The 21718-nt window shown below is 43.3% G+C and overlaps 1 protein-coding gene across 2 annotated transcripts in view; it reads left to right on the top strand.

Moving 5' to 3' along the window:
- Positions 1–21718, top strand: part of mtor (mechanistic target of rapamycin kinase) — a 168774-nt gene that overhangs the window by 125187 nt on the left and 21869 nt on the right. For both annotated transcript variants that reach the window (XM_081608531.1, XM_081608530.1), the window contains exons 39-46: positions 118–315; positions 399–499; positions 663–759; positions 1269–1367; positions 1448–1570; positions 5756–5938; positions 7002–7136; positions 10428–10602. In XM_081608531.1, coding sequence (XP_081464657.1) covers positions 118–315; positions 399–499; positions 663–759; positions 1269–1367; positions 1448–1570; positions 5756–5938; positions 7002–7136; positions 10428–10602 — 1111 coding nt within the window. The remainder of the gene's footprint in view (positions 1–117; positions 316–398; positions 500–662; positions 760–1268; positions 1368–1447; positions 1571–5755; positions 5939–7001; positions 7137–10427; positions 10603–21718) is intronic.

Here is a 21718-nt window from a genome sequence, read left to right as displayed (position 1 = left end):
ATCATAAATTGCAGTTCCGTAGGAAGAAGTCTGCCCAACCCAAACTGGAAATGTCACAAATAAACGTGGAAATCATTTCCCATTTATCTAAGACAGACAGTAAGCGTTTCTCTGCAGGCCTGGCATGCGTGGGCCGTCATGAACTTCGAGGCAGTGCTCCACTACAAGCACCAGAACCAGGGTCGCGATGAGAAGAAGAAACGGCGACACGGCAGCGGGGCGAGCGCCGCCAGCGAGGCCAGCAATAGCGACAGTGAGGTGGACAGCACCGACCACAGTCCCATGCCCTCACCGGGCCAGAAGAAGGTCAATGAGGTGAGAGCCCACCGTCTGCTTCTGTGAAAGCTTCTGGTTCGGTCCGTTTGAAAGCTACAGACTTGTTTTCTGGCTTTTGATAGGACCTCTCAAAGACTTTGCTGCTCTACACAGTACCTGCTGTTCAGGGTTTCTTCCGCTCCATTTCCCTCTCCAGAGGAAATAACCTGCAGGACACACTCAGGTGAGAGAAACAACTAGAATGCAAACAAGGCAAGCGGTCAGACTTTACAGTTTATGTGAAGGTCTGGCTGATTTCCCCATGTTAGTGAAGGGTGGCCCTTTAGTGGCTGATATCACTCTGCTCTGAGAGGAGAGGTGAGCTCACTGCGTGTTTTAACTTTCAGGGTTTTGACGTTGTGGTTTGATTACGGCCACTGGCCTGAGGTGAACGAAGCTTTGGTGGAGGGAATCAAGACCATTCAGATAGACACCTGGTTACAGGTAATGTGTGTAAAGATCAACCTCCTCCCTGAGCTGCTACTGTCTGGAGAAAAACACCGCTCCTAGTCAGAAACGACCAATCAGAGCCAACAGGACGGGCTTAATGCTGTCAATCATGCTTTTAAGCACGCTGCTCTGTCTGTTAATGGCACAGAAACAGCTTAATGTTCCAGGAAAACTATTTATTCTCCTTTACTGATGGCCATGCTAGCCATAGCGCTCACAACAGGCTACGTTGTGGGAAGCTAGCTCTAGCCTAGTAGAGGTGACATGACCCTGATTGACAGTGTTAAACCCCTTCTCTTGGCTCTGATTGGTTGTTTTTAACTGAACTGTATATTTCTTTGTCTATTTTTCTGTCATGATACAGTGGCAGTTCTAACAAATATGTAAAAACATATTTCTGTAAAAAATTAAATACGGCAGCTTTAAAACTGAGGTAGCGCTGACTTAGTTAGACTTCTGTGGCGTGTTTTGAATGTGTTGAGTTTCTTGTTTTCCTTTCCCAGGTGATTCCTCAGCTCATAGCTCGTATCGACACGCCTCGAGCACTGGTTGGCCGTCTCATCCACCAGCTGCTGACAGACATCGGCCGTTACCATCCGCAGGTACTCTGCCACGGATTTTCACCTACACAACATGGAAGGTTCAACACTACACTTTGTTGATTGTTTTACTGTTTTTTTAGGCTTTGATCTACCCGCTCACCGTGGCCTCAAAGTCCACCACCACCGCCCGGCACAATGCTGCTAACAAGATCCTGAAGAACATGTGTGAACACTGCAACACCCTGGTTCAACAAGCAATGATGGTAGAGACTGAATTATTTACAGAAACCATTATCCTTCCAACTATCCAGCTTTTAGAATAGAAGAAAGCAAAGTGAAACATTATTTTAATCACAGCTGAGCACAGATAACAAAACAAATGTTGGAATTGTGAACTTCATTCACTGAATGAACTCATTTCAAATGTGTTGCTGGCTAAAGGACAGGTGCAACAAATGTCTGAAAAAGCCAGGCTGTCCATAAAACATAAAACTGGGAGAACATGGTGCAACTAAGTGAGTAAATTAATATCAGGTCAAATGTGATCAGCTATGAAAGGTTATCTTAGAGAGGCAGAGGAAGGACAGCAGAGGAGCTGCAGTGTGAAGAAAGGGTTCAATGCGTCAAAAAGAAAATGGAGGCTTTTCATCTGAAGTGAATGACATCATCAACAGATTCAGTATCTGGACATGTTTGTGTTGAGGACAAGGCCACAGACCTTTGTTTAAAGCCTGCTGACTTCGGGCCCCAGATGGGGCCCCACTTTGCAGGATTGCATCACTGACGGGGGTAAATGGAACCAGGAATCCAGATTTCACATCCTTGTTCCACACAGACGTTTTTATTTCTCGTAATTTGGGTCAGATGAATTAAAACCCGTCCAACATGTGGCCATTTGAGGCCCTTGGAATAATCTTGGCCCCCGACTGCAGATCAAGAATGATACAAACAGATGGAGAGTTTTTGTAATTTTTTTGTAATGAGAGTTTCCATTGAAGGTTTATATATTCCTAAATGGAAATGTTGAGCACAACACAAAGAACTTTTCTTTCAAGCCAGTAAATATTTTAGGGGGGAACGGCTAAAAAATAAATATACATATATATTATTGTATTTATTTATTTTTTGGATTTTACATTTATGTCTTCATTTAAGAAGATGAATTTGTATGTCTTTCTAGGACATGAACATGATTCTCTGGACAACATTTTCAAGAGGGGGCCATGGGCCCCTTATTTTCCTACTTGGGGACACCTCTGGCAATTGCCTCTGGCAATCAAGTCGCATGTTTAGCTTAACATGCGACTTGGCCACACCCATCCATCCATTTTCTATATATCCTTGTCTAAAGTGGGGTGGGGAGGGTTGCTGGTGCCTATCTCCAGCTAACATTCCGGGCGAGAGGCGGGGTCACCCTGGACAGGTCACCAGTCTGTCGCAGGTGGGTAGACTGTACGAGATTATCAACCATTTAGCCGCGTTAGCTTAGCTACAAACTACTGTTTGCCTCCATTTCACTAGCATTTAATGAATTAAGGAAAAAAAATTACCAACATATTCATATATTTAACTTGATGTTGTCCCTGTACCTGTAAAAGGTACAGGGACAACAGATGAGTCAGTCAGCAGCAGCTCTAACCCACGTTCCTCCTGACCTGTCCTCTCCTGAGTGAAATTAAAGCTTCAGTATGTAACTTTATATAATTTTTTTTTTTCACATATTTTTTAAAACTGTCATTATGTTGTGACAGTATGGTATAAGAGGTAATGTGAAAAATGCATTTCCTCTGCCTTCTCCCATGGTTCTCTAGAAACAACCAGTCAGTGGCAGGAGAGTTTTAGTGCTGTCAATCACAATCTCATGTGGTGCTGCTCATTCTTTCTCCCCTTTGATTTGTGCCGTGCTGCAGCTAGCATAGCACAGAGCTGTGCAGATTCAAACTGTGAATGCTCAGTTTAGTTAGCATAGCTACCAATGACGGCAGATAAACGGTTTCTTGGAATGATACGTTTTTTCTCCACCATTAGCACTTTTAGCAGTAGGGGTGTAGTGACACAATAATTTCACGATACGATATACGATATTCTGGTCATGATAGGATATGTATCACGGTATTTGTTGAACGATTCTATACGATACAATCCGATACGATTCAGTGCATTTTTACAATTTTCTGAAAGATTTTAGAAGGACAGAGTGATTTTAGTGACATTTTGTGTTCCATAGACTTGAATTTAGTTGACTGAAAACTGATTAAAAGCACCAATTACACCATACCTGACTATGATTGGACAGTCTAACAGTCTGCAGCTGGACAAAATGAATCAAAGATGCAGTGAGAGAATTAGTTTCTGTCATTTAATTCATGTGGATTTGACATAAAACTTAAAAGTTTAAACCATAATCCAGGAGCAGAGTGGGGAGATTATCAGCCTCTGTAGACTCTCAATATGCAAATGATTGATTGCACTTATGTTTTTTCTTTTGGACACTGTGGCTGCATTTTGGAGTAAAAATGCAGCCACAAATGCAGTCTTTTGGACTATGGGGAAAAAGGCTTTTCTACCTTGGCTCCCGGAGTTAGCCGTGGCTGTAAGCTGTTTACTACTAGCTGCTAAAGTAGTGGCTCCGTCTCACCCCGTAGTGATCGACTCCCTGCAGCTACGCAGCGCCGCTATTCCCCTGCTTGGATCTCTGAGTAGCTGCCTCTCAGACTGCCAGGATCTCATCGTTCTCTCAGTCTCTGATACTCTTTGTCTGTTGCTAATAAAACTGATCGATCAGTCATTGTTACCATGGAAATCCTCACTGCGCCGCGGATTCCGGCTGCGGGTTTTTCCTCTTCGTCTTCCTGCTCTAAACACAGCGCCGCTGCGCGCCCGCTTCGGATGTTATCAACCCATGTTCATTCTTCAGGTAATCCTTTATATACAGAATAGAAACCGCCAAGCTAAAAACTAATTACGAAGTGAATGCTACCAGTCGAAATGTGCATTAATTTCGCGATCTCACTGCTTTTGCAGCTGCTCCGTTCGCGCCGCTACTCCTTTCCGCTTCTCCGTTCCGCTTCTCTTTCACGGATACTTGCGCAACTTTACTTCGTTTCTCAGCAACAAAATACAGCCCATCGTTATTTATTGAAGATTTTACATTTCCAAGAACACAGGAATCTAATGTTTCGTTTCGTTTTGTACGTTTGGAAGCTCATTCCCCCTCACATAATCGGAAAAACTGGGGAATGGCGGCGCTTTTGACATTTCTCTGACAATCGGAAAAATATGGTTTACTAATTTTAGCATAACTCCAGTTATATTTGGCCTATTAACACAATTTAAAACCTGGTGTGTAGTTTATAATGTGCACTTTAAGCTATAGTTGAAAGTGAGACTGAGGGAGGCGGAGTCTCGCTGCTATGCCGTAACAAACTAGACGTTAAAAAGAGCTATAAGGTTATGGACCCCTATGGTTTAACAGATCGATACTCGCGGATGAAAAATCTACTTTCCAAGGGCGGAAAATATCGATATATATCGCCGAATCGATTTATTTATACAGCCCTATTTAGCAGTGAGTGAATGAGGCTAATTCACAGTGCTAAGAACGTCCTACTAGTTCTGATTGGTTGTTTTGGTCAGAACGGTGCATTACTTTAACCAGTAATAGTAATTCGGAAAGGAGATGGAGGAGATTGATTTTCACAGATTATCTGTCTCATAACAAACTGCTACGATATGGTGACAGCTTTAACAATTATGGGAAAACATATTTTTTATTAAAGTTATGTACTGCAGCTTGAATAAAATGCAATTACATAGCATTTTTGAGAAGTGTGGATTGCTTTATGTGTATTTTGCACATTGCTTTTGACTGTTGCTTGTTGGGAGAGACATTTCAGTATATAAAACTAATAGAAAAAATTTAAGCAACCTACTTGCATAATGGATGTGGACTGTTGGATGTTAAATTCATGAGCAGTAAATATTGTGCTAATTATCAGAATATAACCAAAGAAAGCAAGGCTGATGCAGGCCTTTAAAATTGTGACGCCTTTTATGGGTCAAATAGACTCAAAAAATTGTAACAGCAGCTGCGTGGGGGGGGACCCAATCTAATTTTTTGTCAGGGTTCCAAGATTTCTGGCGGCACCCCTGGTGAGTATATAAACCTGGCTTTTTGTTTACCAGCTGTTACATAAAGGATCTGTTTTCGGTTAAAAAAATTAAAAAACATAGGAAACCCCTGCAGTTTTTCATTAAGAATCAGAAACATTGAGCATTCTGGATGATATCTCTCTGAAAAACGTGGTTGTGTTAGCCCGGGGGCCTCTGGCAATTGCCTCTGGCAATCAAGTTGCATGTTTAGCTTAACATGCGACATGTTAACATGTGTTATGAAATTAATATCTCACAGCAGCCTGACCTTTTATCTGTTGTCTTTCTTCATCCAGGTGAGCGAGGAGCTTATCCGCGTCGCTATCTTGTGGCATGAGATGTGGCACGAGGGCCTTGAGGAAGCTTCTCGTCTTTACTTTGGCGAGCGTAATGTAAAGGGCATGTTTGCTGTCCTGGAGCCACTGCATGCCATGATGGAGAGAGGACCACAAACCCTCAAAGAGACTTCATTCAACCAGGCAGGTGTCAGATTTTTACAAAGTGCACTTTGGGTTTGTCTTTTGATGTTTAGCATGTTTTCTGGTTCATAGGCAAGGCCAATTTATTTCTATAGTAAATTTTGTGTACAAGACGGTTCATAGTGCTTTATAGAAAAATCAAGAATAAGAGTTCCCAAACAGATCAGACTCATTGGTGCAAATTTAAAACATAAGAAATATGAGGAAAGACTCATTGACTTATAGGAAAAAAATATAGGCAACATATTTTCAGCTGTCACATGCACAGATATGACAGCTGTGTAATGCAGTCACAGTCATACAGTTACCAAAAATAAATAAAATAGTTCTTCAGCTGAGTCGTGACTGCACGACACAGCTGTCATATAACAAACAACAACAAACCCAAGTGAAATGCGCTCCTTTAGGTAAACAGTCGCTTAACAAAGTGGGATTTGTATCTCTAAACTGCACACAGTGGCTGTGTTACAGTGACTGTATTTCATCATATCTTCCCATTTATTGATGCTCTCATTTGAGGAGAAAACAGTAAAACTAACAATCCCAACTACAGGCAGTTTTGGGGAGTTTTAAACATTAATTGGGATTTGTTGTGACAAAAGCAAATTACAATTTTATGATAAGAAATTTATCATGATAAACGAATGATACGATACATGCCCAGCATTAGTGAGCAGGCCATTACAGTAGTCTGACCTGCTGGGGACAAAAGCATGGATTCAGGTTTCAAGGTCTGATTTAGACACAATTTCCCTCCTGCTGCCAGTGACACATAGACTTATCTGCATAGTTGTGGTAGGACACATTATAGTTCTGAGTTAACTAGCACACTGGAAGCATGAACAAGTTGAACAGTAAGGGTCCAAAGATTGACCCTTGAGAAATCCCACAGGTCTGACAGTTTCTAAGGTCAATAAAATTCCTGCAGTCCTTGAGAAAGAACCAATTTAAAGCCATACATATAAAAATATGTCACTTTGTTTCATGGTTGTTCGTGTTGCTTCATCTAATCCATCGACTGATTTTTTTTCTTCACTTTTCATCTCCATTTTTCTTTTTCCAGGCTTACGGCAGAGATTTGATGGAGGCCCAGGACTGGTGCAGGAAGTACATGCGCTCTGGGAATGTGAAAGACCTGACGCAGGCCTGGGACCTTTACTACCACGTGTTCAGACGCATCTCCAAGCAGCTGCCTCAGGTTGGTGGAAAGGATCCAATTGCTGTTTTGTAACCAAACAAGAACAAATAGTTAGCTTTATATACTTTCACTTTATTTTGCAAAAACACAATATCTTACCAAGGATTTCTAGTGCAAATGTCTTGGTACACTGCAAATAAGACAAAAATAACTTTTCAGCAAGATGTTGGAGCTGGTTTTGAGTCAATAATTTCCTAATATTGATGAAAAAGTATTGGTTCCATTGATTATTGTGAAATAACCATCGTCCGTTCAACATGGGAAAAATGTCTTGCTATAAGCGAAATATCTGATAGTGGAACCAATACTTTTTCATCAGTATTAGGGTATTATGGACTCAACACAAGCTCCTATATCTTGCTGAAAAGTTACTTGTAAGTTATTTTTGTGTTATTTATAGTGTAGTATAACATTTGCAGTAGAAACTAGACCAAAATAACTGGGTAATATTTTTGTTTTTGCAGTGTAATGTGATTATATGTGTACTGTAACATCCAAACTTCAGACAAAGGAAACAACTTTGACAGACTGGAGAATGTTTGGAATGTCATGTGAAAAATCCAAGACTGGAGACTTCGGGAGGTTTAGTTGTAGTTTAATAAGACTTCAGAAAGCTAGCACTGCACTGCACACACTGTGATCCACTCCAGATCTGATAGCTTTTTTTTCCATTTTCTGTCGCAACTTTTTCCTTATAAATAAATCCAGCTGACTGTGTCTCAGCTGCATCAATTAACATAAAAAGAAAAAGAGAAATATCTGTACAATCTCTCTGGCAGCATGCCAACAGCACGGAGGAGAAAAATCTTACATTTTCCCACTTCTGAGGAGTTCATCGCCATTAATAATGTTGGACAGAACTGAAAGAAGGCAGGGGCTTATGAAACAGGACGATGGTTATTGTTTAAAAATAATGATCAATACATTTTTGTCAGACATGATTTTTCAGTTATTTTAATGACGTCTTTGTTTATTTGCACACAGGCCTCGCCTTTATTTTAATCAGCTTTCTCCACCTTATATTGTGTTCACACATAATACGGCCGAATCTAGCAAAAATAAATCTGCCCTCATTTTAATTAGAGCCACACAATATACTAAATCGTATGTGTCCTTGCAAAATTTGTGCCTGTAGGTCGCAATCTCAAGGATTGGGTGAAAATTTAGTGTCAGTAATTTAGACTGAATATTTTTCCAGTTGTATGGATTAATATTGCCCCTAATTGCCACATCTGGTAAATAGATTGATTGGCTGAGATATTAAAACTCATGAAGACCGGTGGACATTGTGGGGAAAAAACAAAACAAACCAAACAAAAGAATAACGGGATTACGTGTAATCAGTACCATCATCCCAAATACATATTTTACTAACACAATGTCCCAATGTCTTCATTATTGTGAGAAGGCTCCCAATAAAACCTGGCCTCTTAATCGGACGATTATAATTATTAGTGAAACGTAGACGATTTCCAGTCCTGGATTTTACTTTTCCTACAGTTACAGGTGAAATACCCCCACCAAATAAAAAATATCAGTTCTTAGAGCAGCAATCAACAAATGTCATCCCAAACGGGTCCAATTCAACTGTAAAAAAATTAAGTTTTGTCCAAATTCATCTTAACTCAGGTCAGTTTTTTTACAATCATATAGTCAGGTTCAGATCACATAATGAGATGTATTGTATCCTAACTTAATGAAGAACAATCAAATTCAATTGATCCTGTGAGGCCAACTTTTAAAAAACTATCCACCTAAGGAAGTCCAGTTCTGGTCCTGTTTGGTCTGCTTTAATCCAACTCTAGTTTGTTTGCCTAGAGAATACGGTTCATCTGTGGAAGTCTGAATGTGAAATCAAACTGATGTGGACCAAGCAAGTGAACTCTGGTCCCTAAAAACCTCAATTTGGTTCTGGTTGAAGTGAAGTGTGGACATAAGCGGACCAGAAGCAGGAAGCCGACTACAGCGTAGGGCATTCTGGGTAAAATCAACCAAAACAGACACACTAGCCTGGCGCTAACTGGAGATAAGGATCATGGTCTTTTACCAAAGAGAGAGGAGAAATCCTACAACCACCAAAGTCTGACAACACTTCCTTTTCTTCCTTTTGGTGAAGAAGGCAGTTGCGCTCAATGTCTTCTTCAGACATTTTCATGTTGTTTCCTTCATTGGTTCTTGGTGGGGAGCTGAATAGATTTTTCAAAGGGTTAGGTTTGTTTGACTCAGAGCAGTGTCAAGGTGAACCACCAGCAGCTGAAAATGTAACAAATGTTGCAACTTTGGACCCCAGTGGAACTTAGTCTGTGAGTCTATGAAGCATGAAAACAGAGATGGGCTCCGTACCAGAGAACATTTCTCTTCTTTATAGTGGCTGTTAAAGACCTGCTGAGTGTCTCTAAACACATGGAAATCTAACATCATCTTATCTTATTACAGCTGTCCGAAAATTTTCAATAACCTCAGTGATATTTTTTACTTATTGTATTTTCTTCCTTAAAAATATATATTTTTAAAATATTAAAAAACATATATTTAAAAAAATATATATATTTTTAATAATATCAAAAAATAATATTAATATTATTATTAATAATATGTTATTTTGAAGCTCTGTCAAAATGTGACTGTGAACATTCCTAAGAATTTTACGTACAAGCCTTTTTAGAAAGAATGTATAAAAAGTCTGATTCACTTTAAGAATCAGGTCCGGTTCACTTTAAAATCCAGGTCCGGTCCGGTTCACTTTAAAATGAGAATGGAATGGAGCCGGTTCCTCCTGCTGTTGTCTCACAGTTGTAGAATCATTCTGTCTGCAGCTTTTACACCAAAGAAGAAGCAGAGACACTAATGCTGCTCGTCATTCCAGCACGACCTTGCTCCCTGCTGGGACATTTCAGAACGCAGCACAGAAAAACCCAGCAGTATAACTGTGTGCTAAGAGCAGAGACAATATTTGACCACAGGACGTCAACAGCAACAAATCATCTGCTGGATTCATCCAAACAGCAGATTTAGAGCCAGCCCGAGCCAGCTTCATGTCTGGTGACCATTAAACTCTTTCAACTCTGGTTAAGGTCTCCAGATCGAGTAAACTCACAGAGAAACTTAAAGTTATGGGTTGTCCGCGTTGCGTCTTAACTTCAGCAAGGTGGAACCTCAACCTCTGTATAAGCCGGTGTCTGGTAACATTTGCATGGTTTTAGGCTCTATTGTTGTTTTTTTTTTCCTTTTTCCAAGCTCAGCAGACTCCACAGTAATTGTCTGTTCCTGTCCTACATGCTCGCCTCACAGCTCACCTCCCTGGAGCTGCAGTACGTTTCTCCCAAGCTGCTGATGTGTCGCGACCTGGAGCTGGCTGTGCCTGGCACGTACGACCCCAACCAGCCTATCATTCGCATCCAGTCCATCGCTCCCTCGCTGCAGGTCATCACCTCCAAGCAGCGCCCACGCAAGCTCACCATCATGGGTAAGATGAGGAAATTGCAGTAATACATGGCTGTTCTGAGTCCCGTTTACAGGAGCAGAGCAGATTAGAGAGCGCTGGCTCAGGCCCAAACAGGAAGCCGCCTTGGGGTCAGAGGTTAAGACTTTATTTAAAGTTCATTTTCTGGGGGAAGGTTTGTGTGGGGCTAATAGAGGAGCATCAATCCTTCATTTTCTGCAGTTGAAGGAAGGCAGGAAAATGGTGAAGCAAAGCCAATTGCAAAACAACCAGAATACATTGATTTGTCACCTCGACCTGTTTTCATATAATTACCCAGTCATATTTTTATATTTCCTGTCAACTTAACATATTTTAATACAAAAACACAGTGGACCGCTGGTGGACCACCTCGGCACCCCGACCACTGGGCTTACCAAGTTTTCTGGGGGAAACCCTGAAGGAGAAATTCTTCTTCTGCTATTGCCTAGTTGTCAGTAATGAAATATGACAGTGAAGATGATATGAAATGACACAGGAGCCACTTTGTCCATCAGTCACAGCTTCACACCGATTCGCTGGATGTTTTTCTGCTTTGTTCTTAGGTCTGTAAAAGATGATGGCTAATATTGAGTCTTATGGCCAAACTTTTGCAAATGGAGAAGACTCAGCAAACTGCTCCTCCGAGCCGTTCACAGAGCGTTCTGCCCTCTCTCTTCTAGAGCAGGTCTTTTATTTAGGAAAAACAAGAGTGTGAAAAGATAAACAGCAAAGACAGATGGCAAGCACTATCTACACACACAGGTCATCTAGCCCTTTCCCTTGGGAGGGATTTCTCCCAAGGGTGGAGGGAACAATACGTTCTTGGTGCAAAAAGTTTTAACACAGACAAGACTGAATGAAAATTACGTCAATACTGATTAATATAAGACTGATTAATAATCTAAAGTAAGGCTGTTGTAAACGATTATTTTAGTAATCGAGTAATTTATCGATTTTTCTTACGATTAATCAAGTAATCGGATACAAACAATTATGAAATAAAATATTGGTAAATCTTCCATAACACCAGTGTTACTATCGGATATCAACATCAGTCTATTTTTTCCACATTTGAGCTTCCCTACCAGTTACTTTTTTGTAGACCGGGGGAGCAATACGAGATATTTACCGCTCTTCCGTTCAGAAACTCATCTACCAGCCATGTTCCGCCTCCCGTTTGTTCAGACCGGGATGATATAAGTTTATTGTGCGGTTCGTCCGTAAAGCTGCTCTTACCCTATAAGCATCAACCCTCAGCCGCCTGCCGTGTTCAGTCTCTCCGCTCACCTGTATAAATCCTCCTCAGCTTCTTCCCGCCGTTCAACCAGCAGCTCCGGAGCAGAAAGGCTGCCGAACTCCCGGCATCGCGCCGGTCATTTTAAGGATGTTTATTGGTCCCACAAAAACGATGAAAACCCGGAATTATCACCAATCAGTAAAATCCCCGCGGGCCGAACTTGAAGATTGGACGTTATGCCGCTAACACGTAGCTTCCGTCAACAACTCAGAGGCGGAAGTCAGAGCTCCGCGCAACGCAAATAATGTTCCAGCTGAAACACGGTGCGCTAAATGATAAAACATAAATTAACGAAACTTCGAGGCAGGTCAATTTTCCTCGAGGAATTTTAATAATCGAGGTACTCGAATCACTCGAGGAATCGTTTCAGCCCTAATCTAAAGTAATTAATGAATGATATATAAATGTAAAAATAACAAAAAATCTCAACATTCCCTTCTTTTTTTATCATTTTAACGTGTGTGAACTACTAAGCACAGAAAAGAAAAGACATAGTGAGAAACCAATAAATGCAAACCTTTTTTTTCCTAGTCTAAACATAGAAATTCACCATAAAATGAATATAATGAGTAAATAAAAAATGTAAGATAAAAAGAAACCGCAGAAAATCAAATGCAGTTTTATCATCGCAAACACCATTTGTTTTCACATTCTCAGTGTAGGAGTCATTCATCAAATCATTTAATCTTTTTATTTATTATTTATTTACATCTACCAGGTTTGCTTAAAGTATCAGAATTTCACTTAACCTTGCATTTCAGACAAGTTAACAATGTAAGTTTTAAAATTAAATGGTCAATAATCTCATCCGTTACTCAATTCTTGAGTACAGTTTGTCTGTTCTCATAATTTTCATTCATTCCAACCTGAAAAGTGACACAAACACAAAACCAATTTCAATTTGTTGATTCTTTATATAATTAAACTTTAAATTAAATGTTCGAGTTAAATGCAGACAAATACTTCATTTAGTTCCAAACTAGTATCTCTTTTAAAAGGAAAAATGAAACATTTGCAAATCATTATTAGCTTAGAATCTCTAATAAATTTTTTAGTTGGTGTAATTTAGTGGCATAGTTCTATTAGTCCTTTGCTTAACTTTTAGTGATTACAGTTTGTTCCTTCACGGTTTCCCAGCCTATGGCTCATGGGCCCTAAGAGGATCACTGGTCCTTCTGTTAAGGACTGAGTTAACAGGTACAAAGTGAAAGATTTTACCTAACATTGTACCTAAAAGCCTTCAAAATGTTCTTTTCTAGATATATCATTCCTATATGCAAACAGGATTAGTAAGCAAACAAGTTTTTGTTGCAGTAGCAGTGTATCACGGTGTGTGTGCAACTTATCTCGGCTCTTTGCTGTCTCGCTTCTTGCTTGCCCCTCTTGCTGCTGGCGTTGCTGCAGCTGGTCCTCCGTCTCTCCTCCAGCTCCCTGTCAGTCCAACTGGCTCTGGTGTTGGATTTTTGACTTATCCAGACCGTCCCTCGGTGAATGTCCAGGTTGTCCACCAATGAAACAAGCGTCAAACAGTTCAGTTTGCTGTCTTCGTCTCTGAAGCACAGTATTTTTCTTCTCCACGCTGATGTCAAAAAGTAAACCAGTGGAGGTTGTAAGAGTTCGGTTGCAGCCAAACACAGGGATGTAGTTCCAGTCCAAATGTCCAGCAGGACACCATACAGTAGTTTTCTGCATGGCAGTTCCCAGGTGTACCGGAATTAGGTCCAGCAGACACTTCAGTGCCTTCAGTGCTCAGGTGGTAGAAATCTCTACTGTCCTTTATTGGCTTCTTTATCACTGTCATTGGCTTGTGATGAGGGAGGGACGTCATCTGATCCATTGCAGGACAGGCCTGAGTTGAAGTCAGAAGTCATATGCACCTCAGCAAGGCTCAGACAGAAGAAAAAAGGAAAGAAGCAAATAGGAGTAGATTAGGGTTTGTCTGTCTTTCTGTGTTTTTTACATAAATATGTTCTAAATATCTTTTCTTTCTTGTGATCGTATAGTTTTTAGCCACTTATTACCCAACAATTTTAGAAGTCATAAATCATTTGCTTATTCAAACACATATAAACATGAAACATGTTAAAGTCTGTCGTCTCTTATTCTTTACAATATAACATTTTAAAGTGTAAAATGTAAGCTTATGTTAACCTAGTCTGAATGAACATCTCGTCAAAAAACATTGGATTACTCTAAATTTGTTGATCTGTGCTGTAAACTGTGGAGCCAGCGGGCAGCCCTCCTCTCAAGGCTTAAGAGAGATATGAGGCTGGATAATGTCCTGGTCGGTACCTTACTCTGATCACTGACCCCTTGGTGCAAAAAGTTTTAACACAGACGAGACTAAATAAAAATTACGTCAATACTGATTAATATAAGACTGATTAATAATCTAAAGTAATAATAAATGAATGATATATAAATGTAAAAAGGATAACACAAAAAAATCACAACATCCTGTAGAGTTTCTTCTCGCATTGAGTTCGTCTTCAGTTTGTTTATCTAAACTCACCAGTGGCTTTTCTGCCAGCGCTGGGTGGTTCTGTAGTTTGTTTATCTGACTCACCAGAGGCGTTTCTACTTGCGCTGAGTGGTTCTATAGTTTGTTTATCTGACTCACCTGTGGCGTCTCTGCTCATCCTGAGTTCATCTTTGGTTATGACTCGCTGGTGGCGTTTCTGCTCACGCTGAGTTCGTAGCTTCGACTGGGGTTTTCCTACAACGGAGTCGCCGGTGGCGTTTTCTGCTCGTGTTGACTTCTAGTTGGTGGCGGGCTAATCATGCCTCTCACCAGTATGATGCTGGAAAATTTATGATGCTCAACCTGTCTGGCTCCGCTTCAGCCTGACGACGGGCATGACTTGTGTCCCTCCTGTCTTGGTGTGAAACATCTCTGGGAAGCGCTGTCGGATACCGCTTGCCCCAACTGTTGTGTCATGCCCTGGTCGGCCAGGCTGGATCAGTTTGCTGCAATGGAGCAGCCTACCGACTGGGCGCGGGCATTGCGCCGCAGTCCGTTGCCATCAAGACAGGCGATGTGTAGAAGGCCTACTGTGGCTGCATCTTCGGTGCCTGTGAAGCGAGCCAGACGGACTGTTGCAGGGAGGTTGTCCACAAGAGTGGATCACCTCACTACTGAGCTGGCCCAAATGAAGACCCTCCTCCAATCCTTTCGGGCTGATGGTGATTGCAGTGCGGCTCTCCCTCCCGAGCAGGATGAAGCATCAGTGAATGATGACGATGTTATTTCGGTGGCGGCCTCTGGCACCCGTTTCTGTAAGGACCTTCTGGAGATGGGCTCCAGGCCTCTGGGTCTGACTCCATTGCCTTCCAGGAGGATATTACGGAGGAGTCTGTGACAGACGCCATTCGAACGACTCTTGCCCGTTTACAGATTGGGGTTCTTTAGGCGCAGTAGATCAGAGGCTGCCTTTGTGGTTCCTCCCTCTGAAGAGAAACTACATCCTTGCTGGTCAGACACCAAGGCGCTTTCACATCTGACAACGGATGGTAGGGTCCTGGTGGCCATGCAGGAGGCACCACGGGTTGCCTTGGGGCAGATGCCAGTGATGGAACCGGGCATTGCCTCTCTTATTATTCCATCTGATGAGGCTTTGCTGCATAATGCCCGTTGTCTGCGGCCTCAATGCCATATTACTGATGACCTTCTCTGCAAGGCCTATGACTCTGGGGCCCGAATGGGCCAGATTGGGAACTCTCTCTCTCATCTTATGCTGATTCTGTCTTCCTCCTTGGAATCTGTTCCACTGCACCACCCCATGCAAGGCCTGATTGATGCATCTCTGCAGACCTTTGCTCTCATGACGAGAGAGCTTGGACGCACACTTTCCACACTGGTGCACGTTCGCCGCCAGGTCTGGTTGGCGCTGTCGCCACTTACTGAGCCTTGTAGGAGAACCCTCTGGGCCGTGTCTGTAGTTCCGGGGAAACTTTTCGACTCTGCAGCACTGGACTCCTTCGACCGTTCAGCTCAGGCTTCTCGAACAAGGCAGAGGCTGGCAGAGCTTCACAGACGTGGTCGCCAACCAGTTGGCACTTGGGCGGCTACTGGTCCTTCATGGAGGTCCTCGCGCCCAACTCCTCCTTCCATTGAGTCCCAGGGTCTGGTGCCAGGTCAGAGATCGGTCCAAAGACCTGCTCCAGATCAGGGAAACCGGGCTCGAGATCAAGCTGGGTTCAGGTCATCTCACCCCTTTCGAGCCGCACAGTCTGGCCGGCGTCCTCCCAAGCCTTCAAGTGGCCGGGGGGCCCGCAGATGATGCCTTAGGGCCGGCAGTCGGTTATTTTACCCCGGGACAGCTCGGCTTCTGGGCTGCCCACACCCTGGACTTGTGGGTGTTATCCACCCTGTCCTGGGGTTACCGTCTTCAATTCCGCCGCTGGGTCAGGATGACTCTGATCTGCGACCTAGTGAAGGCACAGGCACTGAACCAAGAAGACGACCAGGGTCTACGTCCAGTCTTGGACCTCAGGGACCTGAATGTGTACTTGAAGGTAATGCCTTTTTGTATGATGACCACCAAGGAAGTGTTGCAGGCGATTTCTCCGGGCGATTGGTTCACTTCTATAGATCTCAGGGATGCTTATTTTCATGTAAATAATCTCTCTGCCCCATTGGCGGTTTCTTCGTTTTGCCTTTCAGGGGAGGCACTTCCAGTTCAGGGTCCTCCCGTTCAGACTTTCACTGACTCACAGGGTGTTCACCCGATGTGTCGCAGCAGCCCTCTCTCCTCTGCAGGCACAAAGATTGAGGATCCTTCCGTATCTGGACGACTGGCTGATTTGTGCCACGACACGGGACCAGGTGGTTCGAGACACTCTGTTAGGGCTCCATCATTTGATATGCTTGGACTTCCAGGTGAACATGGAGAAAAGCAGTCTGACTCCCTCACAAGAGACTACCTTCCTGGGCATTGCCATAAATTCCATCTCAATGACTGCTTGCCCGTCACCCCAGCAGGTCAACAGTATATTAAACATGCTCCCAGAATTCAGGTGCGGCATGGCACTGCCTCTTGTGCGGTATCTTCAGCTTCTGGGCCGAAGATACCGCTTCTCACCACTTCCCCGCTGCAGTGCCTTTGGGGCTGCTGTCATTGCGGCCCCTCCAGATGTGGTTGAACGGCTTGAATCTAGACCCCACACGGAACACTCATTGTCTCAGAAGACTTCGGGTTGGGCCTTAGTGTCTTCGGTATCTGTCCCAAAGGAGGGGGAGGTTGTTTGTGATGACAGGGGTCCCACTCGGTTCCCTCCCGTGTCGTCGGGAAGTTGTGTTTATGGATGCATGCTCCATGGGCAGGGTGCAACCTGGCGGGGTCAAATGGCACAGGGGAGATGGTCCCAGCGGCAGAGCAGGGAACACATCAATGTCCTGAAATTACAGGCTGTGCTTCTGGCTCTTCAGAGTTTTCTTCCAGGCCAGGGGAAGCATGTGCTGGTGAGGTCAGACAATACCACTGTGGTTTTTCACATCAACCACCAGGGGGGGACCAGGTCAAGGAAACTGTTGTGCTTGACTCATCGGCTTCTGACCTGGGCAGCTCCATACTTGACCAGCCTCAGAGCGGCCTACATCCCAGGGCCACAGAACATGCCAGCAGATCTTCTATCCCATCAGAAACCACTTCCAGGAGAGTGGAAGCTTCACCAAGAGGTAGTGGAGGGCATCTGGAAGGTCTTTGGCAGGGTGGACATAGACCTCTTTGTCTTAAGGGACACATTTCACTGTCCCCTTTTGTTCTCCTTGGACGACAGCAGGGGGGCTGTCCATGCGTGCTGTCTATGCTAACATGTGGGCAGTCTTTGCCGTGATAAAGGGAAGGACCCGGCAGTGTTCAGTCTCTGACATACTGACCTTCCTGCAGGCATTACTGGATCGAGGACGGTCTCCATCTATTTTAAAAGTGTATGTGGCTGCCATTTCCTGTTGGCATGTCGGTCTGAATGGTTATTTGGTGGGCTGAGACAAGGACGTTTTACTGTTTTTGAGAGGTGCTAGGCATTTGCACCCACCCAATCACCCTGTGGCATCGGCGTGGGACCTGTTTCTGGTGATTGAGGCTTTTCGGTCCCTCCCATTTGAGCCCTTGGCATCTGCAGACCTCAAATGGCTCTCACTGAAGACGGCAATCCTTCTGGCGATGGTTTCCGCAAAGTGTGTGGGGGAATTGCAGGCTTTCTTGATAGCCGAGCCCTTCTGCCGGTGGAATCCTGATGGCTCATGTGTTACCCTGTGGCCTGATGTAGCATTTATTCCTAAGGTGTCACTGGCAGCAGGCAGTACCCAGCCGCTTCATCTTGCCCGGTTTGACACCGGATGCTCCTCCAAACCGCTGTGTCCTGTTCGTGCCCTTGAGGCATCAATGCCACGGCATCCTTATGAAAGATGGATAGCCTTTTTGTTTGTTACACTAGCTCACATAAAGGTCAGGCACTTTCTAAGTAGAGACTGCAGAGACCACACTGGGTTGTGGATTTGATCTCCAAGGCCTTACAGGACCGGCCACTGCCAGCAGGAGTGAGGTGCCACTCTACAAGGGGCATGTCGACCTCGTTTGCTGCCATGACTGGGGTGCCGTTGGACGTTATATGCCATGCGGCCTCCTGGAAATCACCTAATACCTTTATTCGGTTTTACAGGGTGAATGTGACTGTGCCCCATCCCCTTCAAGGAATTCTGGAACAGCATGCCTCTTCATCACATTAATAATAATAATAACAATAACAATCTTTATTGTCATTATAAAACCATGCAATGGTTTACATAGATTATGAAATTAATAAAAATATTGCTACAGGGTATTTAATGCTATCGGGTATAAACTGTTCTTCACCCTGTGGCCATACTGTTTGTTCTTGCTTTAATGCTCTTGTATCTGCAGCCACATGGCAGCAGCTGGAACAAATTGTGACCGGGGTGTGAAGAGTCTTTTAAAATATCCTTGGCTTTCCTGAGGCAGCTGGACCTGTGGAGATCTTCAAGAGAAGGCAGAGAGCAGCCAATGGTCTTCTCAGCAGATTTTATGATTCTCTGGAGAGTCTTCCTCTGTGCTGCTGTGCAGCTGAGGAACCACACACAGAGACAATAGCAGATGATGCTTTCAATAGAGCATCGATAGAAGGACACCAGCAGTTTTTGAGAAATATTGTTCATCCTCAGGACTCTCAGGAAATAGTCTCTGCTGGGCCTTCTTTGCCAGTTCAGCTGTGTTTACATCCCAGGCCAGGTTATCCATTATGTGAACTCCCAGGAAACGGAAGTTTGACACCCTCTCCGCAGATGTTTAGTGGTTCAATGTCTCTTCTAAAATTCTCCTAAAATCCACTATGACCTCCTTGGTCTTGGCTGTTTAGGATCAAGTTGTTGTCAGTGCACCATTCTCTCAGTCGCTCCACCTCGTTTCTGTAGGCAGACTCATCGTCCCCTCAGGGGACGTTACCACCATCGCCCACTACAGTTGTATCGTCTGCAAATTTAACGAGGGTGGTATTTTGATGGACAGAAACACAATCGTGTGTACAGCGTAAAGAGCAGAGGGCTCTTTACGCTGTACACAACCTTGAGGAGAGCCAGTATCAATGTTGATGGATGAAGAGGTATGGGGGTCCATTCTGACTCTTTGTTTGCGATTCATCAGGAAGTCCTTAATCCAGCAACAGCTGGAAGAAGGGATTCCCAGGTCTGCCAGTTTACACACTAATCTGTCAGGGAGGATGGTGTTAAATGCCGAGCTGAAATTGATGAAGACGATACGTGCGTAGCTATCTCGAGGTGGGACAAGACATTGTGCAGGACAGTGGCAACAGCATCTTTAGTTGACCTGTTAGCAAATGTTCTTCAATCCTCTCCTTGTAGTCCCTTTTAGCTTTCCTGATTCCTCTTTTTAGGTTGCTTTGTGCCAAGCTGTAGAGGTCCTTGTCCCCAGACTTGAAAGCAGCATTTCTTTCTTAAGCAGCTGGTGGACCTCTCTGGTCATCCATGACTTTCTGTTTGGGAAGATCCTGATACGTTTTTTCACTGTAATAATATCAGTGCAGGTTTTGATGTAACAAAGAATGCTGTTAAAGAATTAGGTGGGTGGTGTAGTGGTTGTCCCTTGAATGTTGCCGATTCCTCGTGACCTTGTTGACATAAGTCATCCAGTGCTTGAAGCACCTCCTCTGGCGGTCAGTAGGAATGACAGAATGAAAGTTACTACTGTAACTACGGTTCTATGAATCCCGGACGACCGCCAGAGTGCTTGGTCCCTCAGAATCCTTGCTTCTCGCGAGAAGGTTGAGGGATTAAACGCTGGGTGCCACGTGACTATATAGAGCAGGTCCTCGAGGGCCAGTGTCCTGCAACTCTTAGATGTCTCCCTGGTCCAACACACTTGAATCCAACAGCTGAATCACCTCCTATGTTCAGTCAAGTTCTCCAGAGTCCTGCTAACAACCTCATTATTTGACTCAGGTGTGTTGAAGTAGAGATGCACCTAAAAGTTCCAGGAGTCCGGCCCTCAAGGCCTGGAGTTGCCCACCCCTGATATAGTCACGTGGGTCTTCGGCAGGTCACAGGTGACTTTGTTGTCATTTGTACTCGACCCTGCGCATGCACAAGAATGATCACTCAGTGCTTGAAGCACCGCCTCTGGCTGTCATCCAGGAGTCATAGAACCGTAGTTACAGTAGTAACTTTCATTTCAGCCATTTGTCTGCTAGTTTAGCATTGTATTTTTCATAAATGTTTAGTTTCAGTTTAGTTTTTATTAATTTCAGTTCTACACGGTAAAAACACAGAATCTTTCCAAATAATTTTGTCAAATTTTTGTGTAAATATCTTAAAAATTATATCTGAAAATATCTTAACAATTGCATAAAAAAGTCCCAGAAAACAACACAGTTTATAGAAAATGTGTTCTCTTAGGTCAAGTGACTGACCAAACATACCAGGCAAATAAAGACGGCTTTTGTGATATTCTTTTTTAAATCTGTGAAATCTGCTATATAAATATAATTGACTTGCTTACTTATTAATGGCAGAATAACTTTCAAAAGTTCAGCAAACAAGTAACTCACTCAGTCAAAGCAGGTTTTGTTTGAGCTTTTCTAGTGGAGGTTAAAGTTTCGTACTTTATATATGACATAATACGGTCTATAGAAATAGACCTTATTTGGGAAATATTTGTCTTGGATATAAAAACAATACAGTAATAACACTATAGGTCACATGTGTCAAACTCGAGGCCCGCGGGCCACATGTGGTCCCCCCCCCCCCAGCGTTTTATAGGCCCATGATTAACTTAAAATAGGTTTTGACCACAAATTGACTTCAAACTACATCTCCCATAATGCATTCCGATTGTTACCAGCCAACGTTACGGCTTCTCGCCACTAGAGAGCAGCAGAGTCACCTCAAGCTGCTTATTGATTTCCCAGCAAATAAAACTGAGACATCGACAAGCTAACGTCAAAATGTCCAAGAAAAGAAAAATCGATTTACAAGTAAGACTGTGAATGAAGATGTGTGTGAGTTGGTGTCAGGGCGGCAGGTCGCGCTAGACTTTTTTTGCTATCTGTCATCTTGACCGACAATATAAATTAAAAAAAAAATCGGTCATGTACTATTTTTATCCGTGAAATTACAATCATATTAAAATCGGCTAGACTGTGGCCTCAATAACTTTTAATACAGTAAATTAAGTGGCTTCACTTAAATTACCAGCACTTCACCCACTGGGGTCTGAACGCACTTCCTCCTGGTTTCCATCTGGAGAAAAATCTGTGCTAATTCATCAGTCAGTTGGATCTGTCTGATCC

The sequence above is a fragment of the Poecilia reticulata genome, chromosome 7 (genome assembly GCF_904066995.2).
Source record: "Poecilia reticulata chromosome 7, P_reticulata-male-v2, whole genome shotgun sequence".
NCBI lineage: Eukaryota > Metazoa > Chordata > Actinopteri > Cyprinodontiformes > Poeciliidae > Poecilia > Poecilia reticulata.
Note: the sequence above shows the minus strand (reverse complement) of the source record. Positions and strands in the feature narration are given on the sequence as shown.